Source organism: Erinaceus europaeus, chromosome 15 (genome assembly GCF_950295315.1).
Source record: "Erinaceus europaeus chromosome 15, mEriEur2.1, whole genome shotgun sequence".
In the NCBI taxonomy this organism is placed as follows: domain Eukaryota; kingdom Metazoa; phylum Chordata; class Mammalia; order Eulipotyphla; family Erinaceidae; genus Erinaceus; species Erinaceus europaeus.
Genome location: NC_080176.1, coordinates 40,491,262 through 40,518,445, shown reverse-complemented (window position 1 = coordinate 40,518,445; position 27,184 = coordinate 40,491,262). Strand labels below are relative to the sequence as shown.

The following is a 27,184-nucleotide window of genomic DNA, read 5'->3' as shown; positions in this document are numbered from 1 at the left end:
GAAGGGCCCGCTAGCCTTCGTCCTTCCCCACTCCCACGTCGAATATCCCCCCTCTCCCGCCTCCCCTCCCCTCTCCTCCCGTCCCCTCCCCTCCATCCCCTGCGCGCCGCTGCCCCTCCGGAACTGTGCTCCGAACTGACAATTGGAGCGCGGCTCCTTTAAGAGCCCGGCTTTGCCTCCCGGTAGCTGAAGGTCATTAAACACAAAAGCTCTCAGCGCTGCGGTCCAATATAGCGCATGCGCCCTGCCCGAGGACTGGCAGGGAGACGGCAATATGGCGAGAATGCCTGGCAGCGGGGACTGTAACACCAGCGCGGGCGCCGGGGCCGGGGCCGCGGCCGCCGAGAACAATGGGGAGCGGGGCGAGGGCGAGCGCGGTGCGGGGGTCCGCGGACGCCACCACGGCCGGCCGCATTACTGCAGCGCGGGCGAGGAGGAAGAGGAGGAGGAGGAGGAGGAGGAGGACGAGATCCAGGAGGTGCAGATAACGGGGGAAGAGGAGGAGGAGGAGGACGGAGGTGGGGGGCTGGAGGACGACGACGAGGAGGAGGAGATGGGGCTGGACTGGGACGAGCCCCTGGAGCCCGAGGACTCGGCCGGGGAGGAGCTGGAGCCCGAGCCGGTCCAGAGGATCCGTATGGACCAGGGCGCAGCGCTGGAGCCCGAGGCGCCGCCGCGACTCTTGGCACCGCGCGCCCGGGGCGCAGCGGCCGGGGACGGCGCCGAGCTGGACCCCGACGTGCTGCAGCGCCCCGAGCGGGCCCGGCTAAGCGAGAACACCCGGCTGGCCACCCGCTACGCCGTGCGCATCTTCCGGGAGTACCTGAGCGAGAAGGCGCAGAGCCCGGACTTCGAGACCATGGACAAGGGGGCGCTGTGCCGCGTGCTGCGCTCGTTCTACGCGGAGGCCCGCTCCAAGAGCGGCCAGCTCTACAGCAAGTCGTCGCTCATCAGCATCCGCAGCTCGCTCAACCGCTACCTCAACGAGCCCCCGTACTGCCGCACGCTCGACCTCACCAAGGACCCCGAGCTGCGCAGCGCCAACCTGACGCTGGCCGCGGTCATCCGCAAGCTGGAGGAGCAGGGCGCCGGGCCGGTGGTGCAGAAGCAAGCCATCACCCGCGCCGACCTGCGCAAACTCTACACGTCCAGCGTCTTCAGCACCAACACGCCCTTCGGGCTACTCAACAAGGTCTGGTTCGAGACGTGCATGTACTTCTGCACGCGTGGCCGGGAGAACCAGCGTGAGCTGGAGGAGGACTCGTTCGGGCTGGCCATGGATGAGGACGGCCGCAAGTTCGTCTACTTCAAGTCCCTGGGGCCGTACCACAAGTCGCGCTCGTCGTCGTGGAGCAAGAAGCGCGCAGAGAGCAGCGACGAGGAGAACCTGCCGCGCATGTACGAGACCGGCACGGAGTTCTGCCCCTACGCCAGCTTCGTCAAGTACCTGTCCAAGCGCAACCCCCTGTGCAAGGCGTTCTTCCAGCGGCCCCGGGACCACTGCAGCGAGGGCGATGTCACCTGGTATGAGAACAAAGCCATTGGCAAGAACTTGCTGGGCACCAGGATGCAGATGCTCTCCAAGGCGGCCAAGCTGTCGAAGACCTACACCAACCACTGCATTGGCGCCGTCTCCATCGCCACGCTCAACAGCATCGCGGGCATTGGCACCAAACTGGGCTCGCCCGCCCCGCATGGATGCTACTCAGAAGCTCTCAATGGGGCGGTCCGCCACCACTCCCACCACCCTCCCACCCATCCCTCCCACCACCACCACCACCACCGACCCCAGCCACCGTCGCTGGGGAACACCTATATCCTCCCCAAAGACAGCCAGGTCGGGCCCGACGTGAAAACCGAGGCTGCGCCCAAGCGCGCTCTGTATGAGTCCGTGTTCGGGTCGGGGGAAATCTGCGGCCCTTCTTCCCCCAAAAGACTCTGTATCCGCCCCTCGGAGCCTGTGGATGCGGTGGTGGTGGTTTCCGTGAAACACGACCCCCTGCCTCTTCTTCCAGAAGCCAATGGGCACAGAAGCGCCAATTCTCCCACAGTAGTTTCACCTGCTATTGTTTCCCCCACCCAGGTAACCAAACCAAACTCTATGCATGAAATGTTTCTCTCGTGGCACGGGAGGGACTAACTTGGCGCTAATGCAGGTCCGGGTTGGGGCTGAGCATTGAAAGTGGCAGATATACAGATTTGATTTCACTCTTGGAAACTTAACCCTCTTGGTACTTTTTGAGAAAGTTTACACTTTCCCGCAGGCGATTTGAGGGGGCATGATACACACCAGCCCCCTACAGAGCAGTGATCTCAAAACTTCAGAGTTCACAGAAGGAAAGCTTGTAGCTTCTTTCCACTGAAAGTTCTAAAAGGTGAAAGGTGCAGGAATGCAGTACTTAGGATGGAAGTTACTGCTTAAAGTGCATTTGAATATCATAAGTATTACAGTACCCTATTACATGCTTTTTCCACAACTGACGAAGGTATAAAAACAGTTAAAATTATTAAAAGGAAAGCGTGCCAATCCCACTTCCTGTAAGGGGGTGGGGAATAGAGAGACTGGCAGTTGACTGCCAATTTATACTGTAACATGTAGTTGAAAGTAACTTGAGTTTCCATTTAAGCTAAAGTCACTAGTTCAAGAAGTTATCCAGGTAGAAACTGGTACATGCCCTACCAGCCAGGACTCCCAAACTGTGGTGCCCAACACATTGCTCCTTGTCCTTAGTCCCATGGAACTTTCCCTCCTGAAGGTGCAGATAGATCATTAAGACAACAACACAGATTTTAAATGGCATGAACACCCAAGTACAAGTGCCAAACTCAGAAGCTAAGAGGCCTTGAATAAGTCTACTCACCCATAAAAGACCCTTAAGTCCTCAGGAAAGATAAGGAACTATTTGAACATGAAAGTTACTGAATCCTAAAGCAGTATCAAACTCTAGGTCAAGCTTGGAGGCTCAAGTAAATGCTTAATGTTCCTAGTGAAATCTATTGGCACTAGTAAAACTTGCATGGGGGGGGTACTCTTCTCTAGGAACCAGAAGCCAGAGGGCTTTGGGTTGGGGAGGGGTGAGGGGCTATGCTCTGTTCTGCAGACAGGAGTAGCCATCAAGTTTTTACAACTTTCACCTCCTTGCAGCCAAGAAGTAAGAATTTCAGCTGTTATGTCTGATGGTGTAGTGCATGCAGGGCCTTGAGAGAACAGATGTCAGGTACCTCTGCTTTTTTCCAAAGTGGAAATTCCAGTTCTGGACAGACTGACCCTTTCAAAAGTTTACCAGCTAATCAGCAAGCCTCAAGGCCAACTGCGAAAGGGGCTGTGAATGGTAATATAAACACCAGAGTTCTCTAAAATACACAAGACCTGTAGGCTATGTGTCTTTCTGTGCTTCCAGTGTATCTAGTGCATTTCTGACAGAGCAAGAGGTTGTTTTAGGGAGTTTTAAGGATGGCAAGAATTCTTTAGCTTTGGAGGAGTCAGGTTTGCTTTTTGAAAGTTTTTTTTTTTTTAATCGCTTTGTTTAAAGCAAAAGTAAGTATTCATATTCTTCTGATAAAGTACAAATGTAAAAACCCTTCGAATGACCAGGTTGACAGTAACACCTCATTGATTAAGAGGTAAAAGTCCAAGAGAGTATATTAAAGTTTGTGTCTGCTTAGAATGACAATGAAAGGATTTGTCTGCTGGCATCTCTCTGCTGGTTCACAACACTAGGGTCATGTAGAATCACAGCTTAAGTTCTGTTGAAGATTGGGTGTGTGTGTGGGGGGGTCAGTTTAGTTGGTTTCGTCTCTGCTAAGGAATGTGACTTCTTTCACAGTCTCATGCTAACTGAGTGAGATAAATCAGTTCTATGAGTTTGAATACTGTGTTGTTTTTTTTTTCTTTTGAGTTATTGCCAGGTAAACGCCCATGTTAAATATAGATTTGGATGTTTTCATGTATTATTATTATTATTTTTAATATTTTATTTTATTTATTTATTCCCTTTTGTTGCCCTTGTTGTTTTATTGTTGTAGTTATTATTGTTGTTGTCTTCGTTGTTGGATAGGACAGAGAGAAACGGAGAGAGGAGGGGAAGACAGAGAGGGGGAGAGAAAGATAGACACCTGCAGACCTGCTTCACCGCCTGTGAAGCGACTCCCCTGCAGGTGGGGAGCCGGGGTTTGAACTGGGATCCTTATGCCGGTCCTTGTGCTTTGCGCCACCTGCGCTTAACCCGCTGCACTACAGCCCGACTCCCGTATTATTATTATTGAGACTCTCAGACATTATCTTAACTAGGTCCCTTGTAGTTAAAACACAAAAAATATTCCCTTTGCACATGAGTTTTTTTTTTCCTAGTTTTTTACTTAGAGAAAAAAATTTAGTCAGCTTTAAGTTTGAGAGAATTCTTTAATAACTCCTGTAGAACTCACTTTCTGAAATCTTGAGTATTCTAAGTATGAAATGGATGTTTCATGTAAGTAGAAAACTGATCTAAACTTTTCCCTCTATTTATTGAAATCAGTGTAACACATTGATGTCCAAGATACTTCCTAGAGATTTAGGACCATTTGGGGCTCTTGGCCCAGAGTATTGTTTTAGGTCATCAAGTCCTCTAGCTGGTCATTAATTCACATGAAATGCCTCATGTACTTAAAAGTTTCGGTCATTATTACTTAGACTACAACCATCATATAGACTAGGGCATTCGTAAGTGTGCAGGTTGATAGGAATGGTTGAAAAAAAAAAGAATGCATCTGAGAGTTAACAAAGATAAGACATTTATGAATTTTACTATGTGGAACTCCTGACTTCTTATTTGATGTGAGGAAGGAAAGTTCTATGGTGGGGTTTGGGGTGGTTTCCCTAATAGATCTTAACGTCTTGAGTGGCTGTATTAAAATAAAGGGTAGTGTTATCCTGTTCCCTCCATAGTTAGGAGCACTGATGATCCAATAATTGACCATTGTTACAGCTCCCTAGTTCCTAAATGGAGGTTATAAAAGGTTTAGCATCTTTTCCTATAACTTCCTAGCTACTCTTTTTTTTTTGCATGAAATTGCAGCAGTTTTCCTGCCTCAGAGAATAGTACTTTAGGTTAAATGAATGGTAGAAAATTATTTGCTGCTTCCATCTTTATCATTTACAGAATGACAACGTTTATGAATAAGAGTTTAGATTCAAAGTATCATGGTTTGGTCCCTAAAGTTTTTATAGACTGCACCAACAAAAATGTGAAATTATCTCCCCAAAATAGCTTGTGACAAAGGTGCTTGTTGTGCTTATTTGTACTTATTTGACCCTACCTCAGATTCCCAGAAATACTCTTTTAAGAGTTTGGTCAGTAAGGGGCTGGGTGGTGGCACACCTGGTTGAACGCATGTATTACAATGCGCAAGGACGCAGGTTCAATCCCCTGGTCCCCACCTGCAGGAGGAAAGCTTTGCAAGTGGTGAAGCAGTGCTGCAGGTGTCTCTTTGCCTCTCCCCCTCTTTATCACCCCTTTTTCTCTTGATATCTGGCTGTCCTTATCCAATAAATAAAGCTTTAAAAGAAATTTTAAAAAAGAAGAGTTTGGTCGGTAGAAAATACTCTTTAGGAATTTGGTAGGTAGGAAATCTGTTGCAGGAAGATCCTGAGTCTGGCGATGCTTGCTGTTTCAATTCCACTCTCTTCATGAGGGGACACAGTTGGCCCTAAAAGTTTCCATACTAAAAAGTGGAGCAGTTTCCCTGTGGGGCCAGCATGACCTTGCCTTCAAGGAGAAGCTATATGTTAACACTGGGAAGCCAGCTCTCATGCAGGTGTTGTAATGTGAAAAGGAGAAGGAATAACCCATCTTCTTATTGGGGGGGGGGGGCATGTATTATTGAAACAAACATCAAAGCCTTATTTTTATTTCAGAGACTAGTCAGAAAGGATACGCCTTATTTCTGGAAACAATGGAAGGAATAGTGCCCCAGCAGCCTTAGCAGTTGTGAGAAGGTTTTTATAGTAGTTATCTTCTGCAGCTACAAGAATTAACCCTCTTTTTTTTTTTTACAATAGCTATTTTCCTAATTTTTAGTATTAGTTTGTGTCTATAATCTTTCTTTATTGCAGAAGTCTTTCCTCTGTATGGAGAATTTAAGTTGATAGAGAAACTAAATAGCACTAATGTACAGTACATATGTAACTTTTTTCAATTCCGTGACTCTGTGACATAGTAGAACTTTGATTTCTAGCACTTAATTTACTTATTTTGACTGACCACTCTTGTCAGTTGGTCAATACTCCTTTTTAAAAGCTGGTGAGGTGGCTCAGTAGGTAGAGAGCATGCCATGTGCACTGCATGTGATGACAGGGTGATAAAACAGATCTTAAGGGGCCAGTGGTGGTATGCCTGGTGGTGCACATACATCACCATGCCCAAAGACACAGGTGCAAGCCCCTGCTCCTCACCTGTGGGGGGAAATGCCACAAGCAGTGAAGCAGTGCTGCAGGTGTCTTTCTTCATGTCTGTCTCTTCCTTCCTTCTTTCTATTTCTATTCCCCCCCAAAAAAAAAAAAATAAAGAAAAAGAATAATAAGAATAGGATGAAGGAGGGGGGCCGGGCAATAGCACAGCGGGTTAAGCGTGTGTGTTGCAAAGCGCAAGGACTGTAGTAAGAATCCCAGTTTGAGCCACCAGCTCCCCACCTGCAGGGGGGGGTCGCTTCACAGGAGGTGAAGCTAGTCTGCAGGTGTCTATCTCTCCCCACACTGTCTTCCCCTCCTTTCTCAATTTTTCCCTGTCCTATTCAACAACAACAACATCTATGACAACAATAACAACTACAACAAGGGCAACAAAATGGGGAAAATGGCCTCCAAGAGCAATGGATTCGTAGTGCAGGCACTGAGCCCCAGTGATAACCCTTCAGGGCAAAATAAAATAAAATAAAATAAAGGAAGGAAGTGAAGGTAGGACCATAGAAAGGAATAAAAACGGAAAAAAAAAAAAAAAGGCTTAAGGAGTAGTGGATTCATTGTGCAGGCAAAACCCCAACAGCCACCTTGATGGAACTAAATAAATAAAAATTTAATCATGTATAAAGTCTACTTTGTGGAAGTTAGATAGGATACAAAATGGTGAGAATTGATCAGTCTATAAAGAAATGCTGACTGTCCTTGATAAACATATAAAATGTAGTTTTAGGATTGGAAACGTTAAGTCACAGACCTTTATTTATTTAATGCTACTGGTGTTCTGAAGAGAATGGATTCAGGGGGCCAGACAGTGGCGTATCTAATTAAGCACATACATTACAGTGAGCAAGGATGTAGGTTCAAGCCCCTGGTCCCCATCTGCAGGGGGAAAGCTTCATGAGTGGTGAAGCAGGGCTGCAGGAGTCTCTCTGTCTCTCTCCCTACCCCTCCTCCCCTCTAAATTTCTCTCTGTCTCTATCCAGTAATAAATAATATTTTAAAAAAATTTTAAAAGATAATGAATTCAGTTAAACCACTCTTACTTGAGTCCCACTCTTCCAGAGGAGCAAAATTCAGTTCTTGTCCTTACTTGGGTGTTTCTAAAGGATGGACAGGTTAATGGTCATCACACTGAAGCCTTTTTTGATTGACTAGGTGAGCATCATAGTAGAAAAAGGAAATTTTAAAGTTTTTTTAAAAATTTTATTTCATTTTGATAAGACAGAAATAGAGGGGGAGAAAGAGACACCTGCAGCACTGCTTCGCTGATCATTTAGCTTCCACTTTTCAGGCAGGGACCAGGGGCTTGAACCCAGGTCCTTGCACATAGTAACATGCTTATTCAACTGAGTTTGCCACCACTCAGCCCCCAAACTTTCAAAGTTTTAAGCTCTATAATGTTTTGGACTCTGTTTTCAGATATGTAAGAGTTTTTTCTCTTCTTGCTATTCGTTTACGAGAGGGTGGGCAGTGATTGGGGTCAAGTCTTTTTAACAGAAAATGAGCCTCTCTATATATGGTCTACACATAGCCATTTGAGATAGCCGATGAACAAGGAAGGGTTCTAGGATTACTACAATGCCCAACTTCAGTTCAGGTTCTACTTGTGTTTTCTCTTTTGTTCTTGTTTTTCAACTTCTGCCTGTGAATGAAATCATCTCATATTCATCCTTCTCTTTCTGACTTATCTCACTTAACATTATTTCTTCAAGCTCCATCCATGATAGGCTGAAAATGATGAAGTCACCATTTTTTATAGCTGACTAGTATTCCATTGTGTATATATACCACAACTTTCTCAGCCACTCATCTGTTGTTGGACACCTGGGTTGCTGCCAGGTGTTAGCTATTACAAATTGTGCTGCCAAAAACATATGTGTACACAGATCTTTTTGGATGGGTGTGTTGGGTCCTTAGGATCTATTCCCAAGAGAGGAATTGCAAGATCATAGGGTAGGTCCATTTCTAGCCTTCTGAGAGTTCTCCAGAATGCTCTCCACAGAGGTTGGACCAATTTATATTCCCACCAGCAGTGCAGGAGGGTTCCTTTGACTACACAACCTTGGAGTGTTTTTTTAATTACAGCAGTTTGCCTTTGGGCTATCTTGGGAATTCCATGGGAGCCTCCTCTCTGTGGAAACTCAGTGCCTTCTGAGATTTCTGATTGGTGTTAAGTGATTGCAAACAATTCTGTCCCTGCTAGTTCTCCTAGTCAGTGAATTTGGCTCTCTTTGGTATTTGTTGTACAGAGATGTGTCAGAGGTATAGAGCAGCACTGTGAGGATGGGAAGGAGAGCCCATGTTGAGAAATGGGGGGGCTTGAAGAAACCTTGAAAAAAAAACTTGGAGGATGCAGCTAGGATAGTTTACTTATTTTTTTTTCCATCAAGTCTATTTATTAATGTATTTCAAGTTTCAAAAAACCTTACATCTTTGCACAATACTTTAATTTATTTTTTGCAATTTTTAGTAAAAATTTCCAAAGTGAACAAAAAGATACTGTATAAAACACAGTGGACATTAAACTGACAGTAGTATTAGAACTCACTCATCTTGGCCCTTTTGTTTTTACCACATCTTGATTTGCAGTGGAAAGAGTTCAGTGCATGTATCTCTTTTCAATTTACTTATTTTTATCTCACCAGTCCTTTCTCTGCTCTCACACAAGCAGTCCCATCTCCATCAGAATCTAAACATTCAAGAACCATTTTTGTAATGCAGACCTTTCCTAAATTCACACTTTTGAATTACTGCTTTTCCCTGGTCACCTGGCAGTGAACCCTGGAAATGGGCGTGTTGATCTGGTCTATGAGGAAGGAGGTAAAAATGTGCTACCTGAAAGGGCTGACAGATTTAAGAGAGCATTAGGTTGTAGGCTTCTGGGGGGAAAAGGGAGAAGAATTCAGAAAGGAATGCCAAAGGATGACAGTGATAAATGTCGCTTCTTTTGTGAGTAATTCAGTTACCAAATTAGAATGTCAAGACGGGTTTGGAAGCTTGTAATCATCAACTTCTAGCTTTACTCCATATCCCTAGTTCAGTCAGGTGTCTCACTATTTAGTCCTCATCTTTCCTCTCACCACAACAACAGCAAAACTGTTATTTACGGCACTTGGACCGTTTCCATCACAAGCCAGGAACCTAGCTAGTAAGTATGCTAGATATGTTCTCTTTTTCTGTACTAGATATATTCTGATTCAATAATTATAGATTTCACAAACAAATAAAAATAATTATAGATTGCTGCACCTCCCATTTAGACAAAATGTGCATAGATAATCTGTGAATCTATACAGATGCATATATGTACATAAATATATGCTAGGTATATGTAAATCGAAACATGAGGAAATTATAGATTCACACTTTGTTATTGTAGTTTGAGAAATAAGTGTTTAAGGTGAGTTTATTTAAATTATGTATTAATTAGTTCAAATACCTAAACTTGCTGAGGTTCTTGCCATGAGCTTTTAAGGAATCTAACTTAAGAAATGTGAACTATTTCACTATTCCTAGCTTTCTAGCAGTTCTGGGCTAATAAACAAGACACTTGGACCAGACATAGGCAGGAACAAGTAAAGGGAATGCAGAGCCAGGAGACTTATTAATATTAAGTCTAAAATTAAGTCTAATTGACTTATTAATAGACTTTGAGATCCACTAAAGGGAAGGTGAAATGACATATGCTGTCCAAACTCCAGTGACTTCGCAAAAGTTGCCTTAGAATGAGATCAACAACTTTTATAAGAAATCAGATTTCATTTGGAATGTTGGGGTGTATGGAAGCAGTCATATTACTGAACTTATAAAAACATTATGAAGCTCTTTGTAGGAATAACTTTCAGTATTCTTCAGGTAGGGCCTATGTGTGGTTAGCTCCTATGATAGAGTATTTATATTTCCATAATGCATAATTGGACCATATTTTTTTAAAGATATAATTGGTTTTATTAAATGGTTCAGAGAACGGGCACCTTCCCTTCTAGCAAGTAGAGAGGAGTTTGCTCTAATTCTCTAATACTCTATCTTGAAGTCAGTATAAATCAGTAATAGTTTCACTTAAAGTAGAGGCGCCTGATGTTTGTTTTAAATAGTAGTTACAGAATCAGCTATCGGTGGATATTTTGATGCAATATTTCTGACCATTAATGGCTTTTTTATTATTATGAATGATTTCTTATGACTTGTCTTTAATGTGTCACAATGTGGCAGTACAGGGACTTACTACCTCTGATTCAGTGTGCCTTTCAAATGTTTGTAATATTTAACTACTGTAGTCCTGATGATAAATTTGTGGGCTTCAGAATTTACTAATGCTACTAATTATGAATTGGCATCAGTAATTAATAATTGTGTTAAGTAAGTCAGCTCATCTGAAATGTTGATTTCAGTTTTATGATGTTCTTGGTGATAAAACTATATGCAGATTTCAGATATTCCATTTGAATATATACCTAGAGTTTTGCCCCAGGGGAAAAAATAAACCCAGATTTTTTTTCAATACATCAAGGTAATGTTTTGAAAATATATTGCTGTAGAAAGACAGAGACCTAAATAAAAGTATAAAAAGACTATTAGAAAGCGGATTGCGCTAGTTTCATTTTCTTTTCCTCTCAGCTTGGTGTTCATGCATGTGCCCCCTTTTTTTCCTTTAAGTACTGTAAAGCACCACTCTGTCAGCCATAGAATTTTACCTGTTCTTTTCCTTTGTGCTGTCCAGAGGTTTCCCCTGTGGTGCCTTGGATCAAACCCAGGACCTCATGCATGAAAAGCATACACTTTACCACAGAGTCACTTCTCAGGCTCCACATACCCATCTGTTAAATAAACAGTTGATGCTAGGAGACTCATGACTTGCTCGTGACTTCACTGTTTTCAGGATCATTTTATAAGAGATGTAAAAGGTAGGAAAGCAGAAAAGTTCCAGGTATGTCTCCCATGCTGTCATCATTATTTTTCTAGTTAATTAAGAATATTAAGAATCAGGAGGCCGAGCAGTGGTGCAACCAGTTAATGCACATAGTACTAAGTACAAGGATCCCAGTTCGAGCCCCCGGCTCCCCACCTGCAGAGGGATCACTGCATAAGCAGTGAAGCAGGTCTACAGGTATCTGTCTTTCTCTCTCCCTCTATACCTTCTCCTCCCATCTCAATTTCTCTCTATCCTCTTAAAAACATGGCCGCAGGTGCAATGAATTCGTAATGCAGGCACCAAGTCCCAGTGATAATTTTGGCCTGGAGGCCAAAAAAAAAAAAAAATGACTATCAAGAATCATAGATCTCATCCTATCACTGAACTGCTATTTCACTTAAAGCATTTTAGAATCACCTGTGGAGATGTGAATGATGATGTAAGAACAGAAAAGTCAGATAACCACAGGAAAAATACTGAGAATGGGACTTACTTGTAAAAAAGTAGTTATTGTGCAAAATTGAGAACTTTGGCATGCTCTGCCACAGAGTTACATCCTAGATCTGAGAGTAATTTTTAATCTAGCATGGGGTTCCTCATAGATCTATCCTGTTCTGCAGTGGTTGAGAGCTGCCTGGCTCCTCCCAGCACAGATGTCCACTCAAGGAAGGTGGAAGGTCTTTGGTTCTCTATCTCTTTGGCAGTTGAAGACTTGCCCCCCAAGGCCTTCAATTTTTTCCACTTAGAGCACTTAATTAAAAGAAAAAGTGAGCACAGTTCTGATGCAGAGTTATGGCTAGTAAAAAGAACCAGTAAAAGTGTCTATAAAGTGCCTGACAAATAGAAAAATGCTTAATAATACCTGGGCGCTTTTATAGGACTAGGGTTTACCTCTTGGCACACGATGACAGGCCTTCCTGCAGAGGCTCTGTCTTTGCTGCTGCTTTTGGCCCCACATCTTGCCCCTCCAGAACAGGCAGATGAATCACATTCTGTTGTCCTGGGGTCACCTGACTTCTTACTGCAAAAGTATCTTGGGCAAGGTACCACCACAGAAATGTAGACCTTTTGTTGGTGACAACAGATAACACAAGAAAGAAAAGTTACTCTGGTAACATGAGAGAAAAGAGTGTATGGGAAAGGGAAGTTAAGTAGCTGAGCTCCTTCGGCATTAATGAAGTTTGGAACAAAACTAACTGGTTGGTTGGTTTGTTTGTTTTGTTTTTTTCCCAGTTCTAATAACATTTACCTTAGGGTAGGCCAAGTTAACAAAAGTAAAGTTATGTGAATAATTAACCTGTATGGCCCTAGGTAAGCTACATAGTTTAGAAAATGGGTCTGTTATGTGCAGACAGTGGGCCTATTGGTGTTTCTTGTTTTTAAATAATAAAACCCTATAGTAAGTGCTCAATAAATAACTTTCATTTTTTCTTAATTTCTTTATTGGGGGATTGATGTTTTACAATAGACAGTAAATACAGTAGTTTGTACATGCATAACATTTTTCAGTTTTCTATAACCCCCACTATGTCCTCTGCCATCCTGTTACAGGGCCTATACTCTCCCCCCAACCCCACCCCAGAGTCTTTTACTTTGGTGCAATACACCAACTCCAGTCCAAGTTCTGCTTAGTGTTTTCCCTTCTGATCTTGTTTTTCAACTTCTGTCTATGAGATCATCCCATATTCATCCTTCCCTTTCTGACTTCACTTAACATGATTTCTTCAAGCTCCATTCAAGATGGGTTGAAAATGGTGAATTCACTTTTTAATATCTGAGTAGTTTTCCATTGTGTATATAGACCACAACTTTCTCAGTCACTCATCTGTTGTTGGACACCTAGGTTGCTTTCAGGTTTTGGCTACTTTAATTTTTCTATTGGTAGACTAACAAGATTGCTTACTTGGATGGTATGTTTGCTTTGTCATGGGCATGAGCCAAGTTTAGTCTCAGCCCTTACCACACTGAAGGAAGCTTTGGTGCTCTGGTGTCTTTCTCTCTGTGTTTTTATGTCTGAAAGAGAGAGAGAGAGAGAGAGATCTGCTGGCTAGAGATCTGCTGATGGAAAAGCAAAAGGATACCATACATTTTTTTTCAGCTGAACCTCAATATCCAGATTTAAAACTAAGACAGAGGGTTTAAAACCTTTCAAAGTATTTATAAATACAAGTAAAAGAATGTAAATATCCAAAGGAAACAGTTGGATATCCATATCTGTGTTAAGAATAAAATAACCATAACCATAAGACAGATAATTAAAACCGAAGTTTAGAGAAGGATGGATATTAAATCCTGGTTATTCCTATTTGAAGCTAATGTGTAATCCATTAAAATATAAAAATGGAACTAGAGGGGAGTTGGGCAGTAGCGCAGTGGGTTAAGCATAGGTGGCACACAGCGCAAGGACCAGCTTAAGGATCCCAGTTCGAGCCCCTGGCTCCCTACCTGCAAGGGAGTCACTTCACAGGCGGTGAAGCAGGTCTTCAGGTGTCTATCTTTTTCTCCCCCTCTCTGTCTTCCCCTCCTCTCTCCATTTCTCTCTGTCCTCTCCAACAATAACAACATCAATAATAACTACAACAATAAAACAAGGACAACAAAAGGGAATGAATAAATAAATATTAAAAAATTAAAAATGAAACCAGAGGTGGGGAGGGCAGTATAATGGTTATGCAAAAAGATTGTAATGCTTGAGGCTTCAAAGTCCTAAGTTCAATACCCCATACCACCATACACCAGAGCTGAGCAGTGCTCTGTATTCTCTCATCATTTATATGATGTAGTTGATGAATTATACCTTACTCAAACTGTTTAATGGCCTAGGGAGATGGGTCAGCAGGTAGAAATCCTGTCTCACATACATAGGGCCCAGCTTAATCCCTGGCACAACTTGTGACCTGGGAAATACTGTGGTCTTCTCTCTCTCTTGCTAATAAAATCAATAACTCTTAAGTAAATATTTAGAGATTCTTTGTAGATTATGTGAATTTTAAGCAGAAAACAGTTGGAATTACAACTATGGGCAGTGTAAGTCTTAATTATTCAGTAAAGTTACCATCTTTAAAAAACACAATTTGGTAGTCAGAACATGGCACAGCAGTAGATTACTGGACATGCAAACATGAGGACCCAGGTTCAATCCCTAGCAGTATCTGCCATAATTAAGTGCTTATTCTTTCTCTCATTAAAAATAATCCTTTAAGGGCTCAGGTGGTGATGCAGCTAGTTAAACATACACATTACAGTGTGCAAGGACTTGGATTCAAGCCCCCGGTCTGACCTGCAAGGGGGAAGCTTTGTGAACAGTGAAACAGTGCTGTAGGTGTCCCTCCTGCTCTGTCTCCCACTTCCCTTTCAATTTCTCTCTATATATCCAAAATAAGAAAGAACCTTTCAAAAATATACTCTTTGATTTTTTTTCTCTAACTATAAGCAGTGAACTTATACAACTGAATCTCTGCAATGCTCCTTAAACATTGTAATACCAGTGAGATACTAAATTTCTCAAGTGACAGAAACCACCAGACCATTCACATTTTAGTGTCAGTGTATATTAGCTTGTTTAGAAATGCAGTTAATAACCATTATCTGCATCATGACATATCATTGTTTTTCTTGAGGGCTGTAATCTCATTCTTGAGCAACATCCTCAAGAACAATCCAATAGCAAACATACATGTGTGACATGTTACTGTGAGTACATAGTGTGCATCATTCCACCAAGATGTTAACTATAGTTCCATTCCTAAGAACTCTTAAAGTCCAGAAAGCCTGCCCCAGGAAGTATAGTCATACAGTTGATAATTAGCCAATTTAGGACTGTATCCCAAGATTCTCACTTGCCTATTCAGTTGATTTTTGGTGCACACCTATTATGTTCTGGTCGATGACAACCCAGTAAAGAACAAGGCAGGTCTTATATCCTCCGGACTTGACATTCAATAGAGAGATATCATGAATACTATCTATTAAAACAGAATGAAGTAACTCAGGGAAATTTCTCCCTAATGTGTCATCTTTTGCATCATTGGGATCTCACCCATATAGAAGACTGTACCACTCACACGGAGCATTTATCACAAGTAGGGTTTTGTGTGAACTCATAGCAGATGGAGCATGACTGTCTTGATCTGCACTTCTAAACAAAAGTTGTTACCATTGGATAAGCCATATCAGACTTTCGAGTTTCCCTAATTAAACTATATAGCATAGGTGTTAGTTCTAGAACTGTAATTCCATTCTTAAGAATGCAAAGTGAGTGACACATCTGAGCTCAATTTAAAAAAAAGTTTTTTATTTAAGTCATATGGAAGAGAGAGAAGTCCTAGGTCTACTAAGGTACAGGGGTCAAACCAGGACTGTTGGCCATGCAAGTCCTGCTCTCTACCAATGAGCGGTTTTCCTTACTCATTTTTTAATTTATTGAGAGAAAACGGTAGCCCCAGCATCACTCTGGACATATTCAGTACCAAAGAAGGGACTGTGGATTTTACAAAAGTGTTGTAGTCTGTCTCTAAACCACATACACAGCCACATGAATAACTACTTCAGTTTGTTAGCGAGGGTGAGGTAATGGCTGTGGAGTATTCAAATCCAGTCCAGAGTCTGGAGTTGGCCCTGATTCATAGATTAAGAATCTCATGGTTATCTAGACCCCTTTCTCACTAGTCATGTGTGATACTTTTCCTGGACATGGTTCTCCCATGTCATTCAAATATGTTCCTGGGGTGATTTTCTTCAGGTATATACATCCCCAAACTGCCTCTCCCTGTGTTTCTTCCTCTCCTGTTAAAATAAGCTGCTGATGTATACTGAGGGAATCAAGAAAAATCATTAGCAAAGATAGATACTTGTTTGTGAAACTCTTAGTCCATATTTTGATACTAAGAAATCCCAGGATTGGCATTTCAGAGGGAGATCTGCTGGCAACTGCTGGTTAAAGGTAAACTGTATCCTTACTTATCTGGATGTTTCTCAAACTCTCCTTAACCAGTTTATGGGAGGGCTTTCTCTCTGTCAGACTGCTATTTCTGGAATACCTATTTCTGGAATGCCAATCAAGTGACCTTTAGAATTCCTTTCCTAGCTAAAATCTTTGCGTCGACCTTGGCAAAAGAAGTCTATAAGTCAAAAATGTAAAAATCAGGTACCTGTATATTAGATTACAGTTGAAGTACACTTAAAAGTTCTGTTTTAGTGTCTTCATTTGTCTTTGATGCAAATTCCACTATCAGTTAAGGCTGTTTACAGTCAAACAGACCAAAGCTTGGGGTGTGCCTCACCTGGTAGAGCACAGAACTTGGATGTGTGACTCCTTTGGTTCAATTCCCAGTGCTATGAATGCCAGAATTATGGTCTGATTCCATATATGAAATGTACTGGGGTCTCTGTTGAGTTGACATTTCTGATGGGCAAATATATATACATATACATATATATATATTAAACTGTGTATATGATATATGCAAAACATTTATTCAGTATTTGACAATGTCACATGTAAAGTAATATATCTAGCGATGGGGGGGGTGGCACAGCTGGTTAAGTGCACACATTCCAATGCACAAGGACCTGGGTTCAAGCCCCCGTCCCCACTTGCAGGGAGAAAGCTTCACAAGTGGTGAAATTTGTTTTCAGGTGTCTCTCTGTCTCTACCACTTCCCTCTAAAATTCTGTCCTATCAAATAAAGTTTAGAACTTGAGTGTTTAAAATAACATATCTGACTTAATGTATTGCAACTTAATGTATTGTGACTGAATTTTCTAATTGACTTAGTATTATTTTTATCTTTAATTTACCATACGCGGAGTTGTCCTTCACAGAATAATGGCTGAATATTTGAAGAGTGAACATTTCTATGATTTATCACCCTAACTTTGAGTCTGTTCCTAGAACATTGTCACTTTTGCTCACACTCTCTTCCCATGGTCTGGTACAGTGTTGGCACATTTTAGATGCCTAGAGGTATTTGAACCTTGAGCGTGAAGGGTCCAAATATTCAGTCCTTGTTCTGAGGCAGGATCCCTGGAGAACTGAGTTTATATTGTCTGATATGATCCTGAAGTGAAGGCCTCACAGCTGCCTCCAGGACAAAGAGACTGTTGTGAGGAATCCATCCCCACCTCCGAGTCCTGTTGACCCTCCCTTTCTGATGGGCTCTGTCCTGAGAGGTACAGTAATAGGAAACAAGATTTGGAGGCCTTCCCACCTTCCCCCAGTCCAGGTCCTGACTTTCCCACTCTCCTCCAGTCCCACCTGTGTAAAAGGCAAGCGCTCCTTGAGGGGCTGGGGAGGGTTGCGGGTTCTAATGTGAGTTAGTTATAGTCTCGATCCTGATTATACCACAAAGCCAATTTCCTTTCATTTAAAAAACAATGTGATATGTAACTGTTTGGCTTTCTGTGGCATCAAACAGTGGGATCCTTGTTTGTGTTTAATGTGTAAAAAATGAAAGCTAAGCCTTTAACTGTAAAGACTAAGAATTAAAAAGTTCTCCAATAACACATAAAGTTAAAAAACCCACAGACTTTTAAAAACATTTCATCAAGTAGCGCAGTGAATAAAGCATTAGACTCCCAAGCATGAGCTCTTGAGTTCAGTCCCCAGCAGCACATGTACCAGAGTGATGTCTGGTTCTTTCTCTCCTCCTATATTTTTCATTAATAAATGAATAAATGAATAAATAATCTTTAAGACAAAATATTCATTGCGTACTTACAGTGTAATGCCTGGTTCACTGCTGTGCTCTGAAGGGTTAAATGCCTTATAAAGACTGTCAAATTCTCTACTGCATATGTTCCAAATTTAAATCTGTTCTGTTAATATCTCAGTACATAGTGGGAACCACTCTCTCCCCTCAAAAAAAAAAAAAATCACCAACCAAGTTAAATGTGGGTATGTTAGTATTGTCTTAGGAGATTTTTTTAGATCTGGTTGGAGGTTATGAGCCCAGGAGCCAGGGAGGGTGAGCAGGAGGCAGGTCTGAGATAGACTTTCAGCTTCTGTTGTTCTTTCATTCTGTATCATAAGCCTACTAGCCATTCCTTCCTTCTTTTCCCTATAGACCTCATTTCTCCTCTGCCTTTTCCTGGTGCATTCATTCTCCAACCACATAACAACTTAAAGGATCCTCCTTTAAAAAAAAAATTATTAGTAAAAGAATTAGCATATTTCTCTGGAATAGCTGGTGCCAGGGATCTAACTCAAGATCCCGTTCACACAAGTCCTGTGTTCTACTGCTGAGGTCTCTTCCCTAGCTACTGGAAAAGCACTTTCATAAAGGAACACATCTGACTTTATAGAGTCACACCGAGCATATAATACTTGGACTTGACAGTACACAGAAACCCCAGTGTAAAAGTCTGAGTTTACGGAAGAGTCCCTCTTCCATGCCTGTCTATCCAGCTGTTCCCCCTTGGGTTTAGTGGTTGTTGCTTAGCCTCTTCTCACTTTCTAAGTGTTAATCCTCTTACTATTAGGACGTATTAAGTCCTGCATTAGGAATTATCTGTGACTATGTCACTAATCCTACTTTCGTTTTTGAGGTTTTTGTCGTGGACTTCAGATAGCGTGTTGATTGTTTGTAGCTATAGAAAATGAAACCTATATTCTCTCAATTGTTTAATATGGTTTTGGAAGTTGTGTCTGTTATATTTGGGGCACATCCTCCTTGAGGTTTTTGTTTGTTTGTTTGTTTTGTTGTTTGTTTAATATTTATGCTTTGAGAGGGCTGTGCAGTCAATAAAAGAATATAAACCTACCTCTGTTTTACCTTCTTGCTGATACTTTATTTCAACTATACTATTTTCCTGGGTCCTTAAGCTCCATTAGGACTTACTCTCTGTTTTAACTTGAAGAGATATAGAGAGGACAAGTGGAAGGAAGGCTTAGATCAGAGAAGTATAGGAGCAAAGACCACAGAACACTGTAAAATATTCTAGAAAGTCTGTGGCTTTTGCACAGAATGAAAGAGAAAGATGGAGAGTTAGGTATGTGTCTCAGCTACAGTAAAAGCCTTAAGTTCCACCTTCTGGTCTGGACTCGTATGGAAGAATTTTAAGCAGAGAAAGTCAGGACAGGATCCAACTGTTTTGTTTTTGTTTTTGTTTTTGTTTTTGTTTTGGCAAGTTCTCAACAATTGAGATGTGGACGACTCATGTGTTGCAATGGAACTAGAGCAAGGACAGAGGCACTGACATTTAAAAGCAAAATAATAACCCCCTGTGGAGAGCATTCTGGAGAACTCTCAGAAGGCTAGAAGTGGACCTTCCCTGTGACCCTGCACTTCCTCTCCTGGGGATAGATCCAAAGGAACCCAACACACCCATCCAAAAAGATATGTGTACACCTCTGTTCATAGCAGCACAATTTGCAATAGCCAAAACCAGGAAGCTGAGAAAGTTGTGGTATATATACAAAATGGAAAACTACTCAGATATTAAAAATGGTGACTTCACCTTCTTCACTCCATCTTGGATGGAGCTTGAAGAAACCATGTTAAGTGAGGTAAGTCAGAAAGAGAATGATGAATATGGGATGATCTTATAGACAGAAGTTGAAAAACAAGATCAGAAAGGAAAACACTAAGCAGAACTTGGACTGGAGTTGGTGTGTTGCACCAAAGTAAGACTCGGGGGTGAGTGAGGGGAAGAGTTCAGGTCTGGAACATGATGGAAGAGGAGGACCTAGTGGGAGTTGAATTGTTATGTGTAAAATTGGGAAATATTACATATGTACAAACTGTTGTATTTTGCTGTTGACTTTAAACCCCCAATAAAGAAATTAAAAAAAAAAAAGCAAGATAGTAGTAGTGGAGGTGAGGAGAAGTAGTAGCTGGGAGTTTTGAGAAAGTAGTTGAGAGATATTTGGGAGGTGGAATGCACACAACATAAAGATTGATATCGAGTAAGGAGTTCAGTGAGTGGACATGGTGAACATGATGCTGCCTATTAAAACGGGCTGCTGGGATGACTATAGTGAGCCCTTAGGAGACATGGCTTGGATAAAGTGGACATAAATGGTGAATAGGCAGCTAAGATAAATAGATTTGACAAAAGTCTGGACTAGAGGATAAAGTTTTAAAGCTCACCTAGTTTACAGCGGATATTTGAGACCAACTAGAGTGAATATTCCACTTAGAAGCCATAGTGGGAAAAGAGGAGGGGATCCCAACCAGCTTGGCTATTCATAGAGCTGAGGAGAGGAGGAATAGAAAGTGTGGGGTCTGCTGTGTCAGGACCAAAGGGGGAGGTGGGTGCTGCTTGACACAGCTGAGATTTCAATTATGATGAACCTTCCATGTATGTCCTTTGGTTTTCCTGCAGAGAGGCTATCAGTTGTCATTGCAGGAGCAGTTTTGAGGGGCGATGGGGAGAAACCACACTGCATTTGGTTTGAGGGAGCAGTGAGCAAAAGGCAGGAAAAGTAGCTCGTCAGGGCTGTTTTCAGATTCGACTGTGAAAGAAGAGAGACTGGAGGAGAGTGTGGAGAAATTGGTGGAGAGAGATAAGGGCTGAGGAGAAGTTTGAGAGGATTTTTACTTATTTTGTTCATAATTTTTTTTTAAAGTGGGAGACAGCTTAACATGTTTCTATGGTGATTTGAAGGGGTCAGCACAAGGTAGGACTGAGAGGTGGCAGGATGCAGAGGGCAGGTGGAGTGACTGACTGACTTTGACTTGCTTCACTCATTTTTAATGCACTTTTCGGAAATCTTGGAAGAGACCAACCCAGATTAAACTCAGGATACTTGTGTTACCTTCCCCAGCCTAGCTGTCAGAATCCCCTTCTGTATAGCACTGTGCTGTATATGGATTCCTTAAAGGGTCTGCTCCCCCCCCCAAAAAAAAAAAAAGACATTTTGAGTTTATTAGAAAGGGAAAATTCGCACATCCTTTGCGTTTTAACTTAACGAGAAAGTGAAGCATCAAATTCAGGGTAGAAACCCATTTTATTGAAAGCAAAGCAAGGTAAAATAAGAACACTTTTGGAAAATGTTTTCTAGACTAGGGAAAGACTCTGACATTCTATTCAATACATTGTGCCAGGCCTTGAATTTCTTGGCCTACAGATAGCTTCACTTGAATAAAATTTAAAGATTATGCATGTCTCCAGAGAGAGACATTTTCTAGAGTCTAGTCTGAGTTGGGCTTCTATTTGCTGGACTTTCCTAAGAACAGATCACTATGATTCCTAACAATAGTAGTTTTTTTTTTTTAAGGATTTATTTATTTTAGGGAAAGTTAGTGATACCTGGTCTTGTCTGTAACATGTTCAGTGCCAGGTATTGAACCTGGGATCTCACAAAAGTCCTAAACTCATCCACTGAGCCACCTCTCTGGTCCACAGTTTTTTTGTTCTTGTTGTTTTACTGTTGAGAAAAGTTGTTTTACAAGATTCGTATTGCCAGTAAATAAACATTAAATAAATAACATAAACAACTGTTTATGTTTTAGTGCTGAAGGAAGGAGGTGAACCCCAGTGGCCTCCCCCAGTCCAGAGTTTTCATTCCTTATTTTAGAAAGCAAGGTGGGAGACATACAGAGGACAGGGGGGAAATCTCAGCATCGTGCTGCTCTCCATAAAGTTACCTCATTACAATCTGTGGGACGGGGGCTCAAAACCAGGGCCTGCACATGGCAAGGTGTGCACTCTGTGGCAGACATTATCTGTGTATCAGGCCCTGGTGCTGAAATCAGGCTTCGAAATGAAAATAAGAATAAATGAAATCTTAAATGCCTTGTGCCTAGGCATTAGGATTTATTATTATTATTTTATTATTATTATTTTTGCCTCGAGAGTTATTGCTGGGACTCGATGCCTGTACCACAAATCCACTGCTCCTAGAAACCATTTTTTCCCTTTTGTTGCCCTTGTTGGTTTTCGTTTTTTTTTTTTTTTTATCAATGCAAAAATTTTATTTTTCCTTTGCCACCCTTTGTTGTTTTATCACCCCTTGTTGTTTTATCATGGTGATGGTTATTATTATTGTTGTTATTGATGTCATTGGTGTTGGACAGGACAGAGAGAGATGTGGAAGACAAAGAGAAGGAGAGAGAGACACCTGCAGACCTGTTTCACCACTTGTGAAGCGAACCCCGCCCAGCAGGTGGGGTGTCCGGGTCTCAAACCGGGATCCTTACACCAGTCCTTGCACTTCACATCATGTGCACTTAACCCGCTGCATACCACCCAATGCCCAGAATTCACTTCTTTTAAAATCGGTTGTTTATAATAAACTCTATATTCAGAGTAGTGAATTTATATTCACTACTTATCTATATTCAGAGTAGTGAATTTATATTCTCAACAAAGCCGGTGTAAACTAGCCCCACTCCCACAAAGAGAACATCATCAAATTCAGCATTAGGTACCATGTATCCACCATTATAGTATCATGCAGAACAGTTTTACTGTCATTAAAAAAAAAAATCCTCTGTTCTTCTACCTCTTCATCCTTTCCTCTTTATGTTTATGTTTGCTTGTATGTGTTCTTCTTTGAAAACATAAAACTTTGTTTTTCAGTCTCACCTTTCTGAAGATCTTGATAGGGCCTTAATAGCTTTGTTATAGTTTGAGAGCTTTTGTCGACAAAAGAAAATTTCAGTCACTGGCCTGGAATTATGACTTCAAAGCATTAAAACCAATTTTCTTCTCTCTGTAAGTAAACGTTTTAATATAAACTTCCCCTCCCCCTCCTCTTTTGGGAGTTGAGAAGACAGGGCAAAACCACCCAAGACCTTGACCTCCCAAGTCACTGCTGCTGGGCAATCAGTGAAGGTGTGTTTTCTTTGCTTCTCCACTGCAATGCTGAGGGGGCAAAGAGCTAGTTAAAGCACCCAACTTGACAAAGCAGCTCACTATTAAAATGAGCTATTTTCTTAGACCGAGAAAGCTTTTGAAAAGGTACTGATCATTCTGTCCAAAGCAAAGGCATTAAGGAACAGAGGAAAGAAAGTATTTGGGGGTGGGGGTGGGGAGAGAAGGTTGTTAAGGCATTAGAGTACAAGTTACTCATTGCTACTTTCAACAGAAAATATGTTTGTTGCCTTAGAGCCTGAAGAAAACTGGTAATTGTAAATTCCTGGTTTGAAAATTGTTGGGGGAGGAAAAAAAAATCGCCAAATGTGCAGGGATATAACCTGTTCTTGGGGCAGACTCCTTGTAGAGCTTCTTGAATTCTCCCAAAGTTTTCTCTACCACCAAGTTTTGTTTGTTGCTACCAGGGTAGTCCTTGGGGCAGCAGTGTCTTTATTTTTCTGGAAGTGAGAGACAGACATAGGGAAGGAGAGAGAAACAGAGAGGGGAAATACTTACGTGTGAAGCTTCCCCCCCACAGGTGAGGACTGGCTGGGGGGGCTTCAACCCTGTCTTCACACATGGTAACATGTGCACCTTACCTTGTGCACCACCACCCAACCTCTCCCCCTCAGTTTTTAACATCTTTCTGGACGCCTTGGAGGAAATGGGCAAAAAAATAGGACTCCCTACTGGAACTTTACCTTTCTGCTGACTTTTGTCATTTCTTTTTATTGGCTGTTCATACTTTTCTTATTTGCTGGGGCTCTGTGCTTGCACTATAAATCCACTGCTTCTGGAGGCCATTTCCCCCCATTTTGTTGCCCTTGTTATTGTTATTATTGTTGCCATTGATGTTGTTGTTGGATAGGACTGAGAAAAATTGAGAGAAGAAGGGAAGACAGACAAGGGGACAGAAAGATAGACACCTACAGACCTGCTTCACTGCCTCTGAAGAGACCCCCCCTGCAGGTGGGAAGCCAGGGGCTTGAACCAAGATCCTCAGGCCGGTCCTTATGCTTCACACCATGTGCACTTAACCCGCTGCGCTACCACCCAACCCCCCCTGCTCATATTTTTCTAGTACTTCCCTGTTGACTATTTTAGACTTCATCCCAAGTGACAGTAGCCACAGAATCATCAGATTGCAGTGCTTGTTTTGTTGTCTAGGACTTACTAAAACACATATAACTAGAAGCTGTACCATCTAAAATAACTCTGCTTCTCCCAGGAAACATGTCCTACCACTTGGAAACCCAATGCAGATCACAACTGCATATAGCTAGGAGAACCTTTCCCTATCTCCAGAAGTTTATGAAGTCCCAGGAGGCCTATCTCCTCTAGTTGCCCTGTGAGTAACCAACCAGAAATGTCCAGAAGTACTGCTTCCTTGCAGTTTCTTCCCACATTTAAAAAAAATATATTATTTGTTTATATTTGGATAGAGACAGAGACAAATTGGGGGGGAGATAAAAAGGGAGAAAGACAGAGAGACACCTGCAGCTCTGCTTCACCACTCATGAAGTTCTCCCCCTTCAGGTGGGTACCAGGGGCTTGAACCTGGGACCTTGTGTGCTGTAATGTGAGCACTTAACCAGGTGCACTACCACCTGGCCCCTTTTCCCACATTCTACTAACTGTGTTATCCTTGGACTTTTCTTTATTTGCTTTGCACCCAGAAAAAAAAATAATAAAGCTGTTAAAGAGTAGCCACCTAGCTTCCAGGGTCATTTAAACTGAGGACTCCAGCCTGGGAGTGAGGAGAGGTGCCTTGGACATCATCAGTGGGTCCCTCCAGACTCCTCCCCTTGACATACCTACCAGAGGAGCTGGGCAAACTCCAGAGAAGACAGCCCTTCACTAGACTGATGAGGGACCTGCCCTCTCTGAACTTGACACTGTGCGGGGTTGAAGACCAACCAAACATGGACAACAGTGGGAAAATGAGACAGTAGTAAATGTTGTACAGAAAGTACAAATGGATTATAACAGGTGGTGATGGGGAAGGGGGGGCCGCTTAGCTGGGGCCTTCAGGACAACAATTCAGATATGTGAAGGTTCTCACCCCGGGAAGCGTATTTCAGGCAGAGGGAACCACTCGTGCGAGACTTTTGGGAAATAGTATGTTAGTTCAGTTTGCCTCTGGGATGCAAAGAAAAAAATGGGTTGTTGGCGGGGCAGTTGGCTGGACCTCACTGGAGGCAATAGAGAGTTATGAATACAGACTTCTGGAGAAATCGCATGCCAGAATTTAACCCTGGAAATGAAGCAGCAGACCAGAACACACGCGTTGCTGCAGTCTGTCATAGGCTTTTAAAAGGTCTACTTCAGGGCCTGCGAAATGGCCCGACTCAGTGTAGAATTCCCGTCTTAAGTGTGTGTGTGGCTCTGAATTTGATCCCTGACTTTGTAGTAAAAGAAAGAAGGAAGAGAGAAAGGAAGCTTACTTCATCCTATCACTACAGTTGGTCTGTGAGTTTGAGATGCTCCCTGCCTCCTGGGGGTGGCAGGGTGTTTGTTCAAGACCCAGAGGGCATATTGAGGTTCCAAGCGCCCACCAGCTAACCTTCTCCCCCTATTTCCCAAGGTTTTCTTGAACGTCCTCGGTCAGGAGAAGACTTACTTGTGAGAAATATACCAAGATTTCAAAAGTTGATATTTGGATGATTTCTCTACTCTTTGCTGGACTCATCCAGGAAGGCTCTGAAGACTGGTGGCTGATTTTGCTGAGTTTTTTTTTTTTAATTTATCATTTTTATTTATAAAATGGAAACTCCAACAAAACTATAGGATAAGAAGATACAACTCCGCACAGTCCTCACCACCAGAACTCCGTATCCCATCCCCTCCCCTGATAGCTTCCCTGTGGACCCAGGGTCATTATGGGGTGCAGAAGGTAGAAGGTCTGGCTTCTGTAATTGCTTCCCCACTGAACATGGGCATTGACAGGTCGATCCATACTCCCTGGCTGAATTTTTCTAGAAGATAATTAAAAAAAAAAAAAAAGTCCTGATATTCAGCATTCTTTCCAGAGGACCATTTTGGGTGGAACTAGTAGTCCAGGCAGAATATATAAACAGATCAAGGCATTTTTCATGAGTAAAAGTTGGGAATCTTTAACAACCCTGGAAAGACATATGTGGTTTTGTGCCTTTGGATTTTTTTTTTAATTTAAGAAATCTTTTATAATTGAACATATGTGCATGTTAAAATTTTTAAATATGCCATGAAAAATTGCTTTCCTCCTGCTCTTGACTCCCAGTTGAATTTTCCTCCCTAGAGACAGCCACCACCACTACATTTTCTTAAGTGTCTTCTGGATCCAGACACTTAATGTGCATACGCAAATGTATTGCTTACATCCCATGTGATCTCTAAATGGTAGATCTTTCTTAAATGTTTGAAGATATAGCAGCTGCCTAGAGAAATTTTGGGGGAGGGAATAGAACAATATGAAAAAATGTCATTGGGGGGGGGGCTTCCTGACCCCCTATGAATTTGGAAGCTCACACATCAAAATCATTGCTAAGGGCATGGTATAGTGGTGAGTATAGCTGCCTTCCATATCATTGCTAACAGAAGAAATAAATTATATGTACAGTTAAATTGAGCTAATCCTATGTATAGGGACAATATTTTGGAAATAAAGTGAAACTTTGAATAGTGTGTGTGCGTGCTCTAGGGAACTCCTGAAGAGTCTTTTATTTTTATTTTTTATATTTATTTTCCCTTTTGTTGCCCTTGTTTTTTTATTGCTGCAGTTATTATAGTGTTGTTGTTGATGTCTTTGTTCGATAGGACAGAGAGAAATGGAGAGAGGAGGGGAAGACAGAGAGGGGGAGAGAAAGACAAGACACTTGCAGACCTGCCTCACTGCCTATAAAGCTACTCCCCTGCAGGTGGGGAGTCAGGGACTCGGAACAGGAGTCCTTGGCCCTTGCACTTCCGGCCACATGCTCTTTTTTTTTTAATATTTATTTATTTAATATTTATTCCCTTTTGTTGCCCTAGTTGTTTTATTGTTGTAGTTATTATTG

General features: G+C 42.1%; 1 protein-coding gene and 2 long non-coding RNA genes across 10 annotated transcripts in view; 2 read left to right on the top strand and 1 right to left on the bottom strand.

The window, feature by feature from the left end:
- LOC132533154 (uncharacterized) overlaps positions 1 to 959 on the bottom strand; it is a 47,838-nt gene extending 46,879 nt beyond the window's left edge. For 3 of the 5 annotated variants that reach the window (XR_009545060.1, XR_009545061.1, XR_009545063.1), the window contains exon 1: positions 824 to 947. This is a non-coding gene — a long non-coding RNA (uncharacterized LOC132533154). Of the gene's footprint in view, positions 1 to 823 lie in introns of all 5 variants that reach the window. The other 2 variants (XR_009545062.1, XR_009545064.1) reach the window with 2 other exon arrangements.
- Positions 1 to 27,184, top strand: part of KCTD1 (potassium channel tetramerization domain containing 1) — a 289,937-nt gene that overhangs the window by 164,427 nt on the left and 98,326 nt on the right. Inside the window, exon 1 of one of the 4 annotated variants that reach the window (XM_007520064.2) lies at positions 167 to 2,083. The exons of the other annotated variants lie outside the window; for them this stretch is intronic. Coding sequence (XP_007520126.2) covers positions 275 to 2,083 — 1,809 coding nt within the window. The 5' untranslated portion in view covers positions 167 to 274. Of the gene's footprint in view, positions 1 to 166; positions 2,084 to 27,184 lie in introns of those variants that run through there. 4 annotated transcript variants of the gene reach the window in all.
- On the top strand, positions 24,055 to 26,811 carry LOC132533155 (uncharacterized). Its single transcript, XR_009545065.1, has 2 exons — positions 24,055 to 24,498; positions 25,735 to 26,811. It is a non-coding gene; the product is annotated as an uncharacterized LOC132533155 (long non-coding RNA).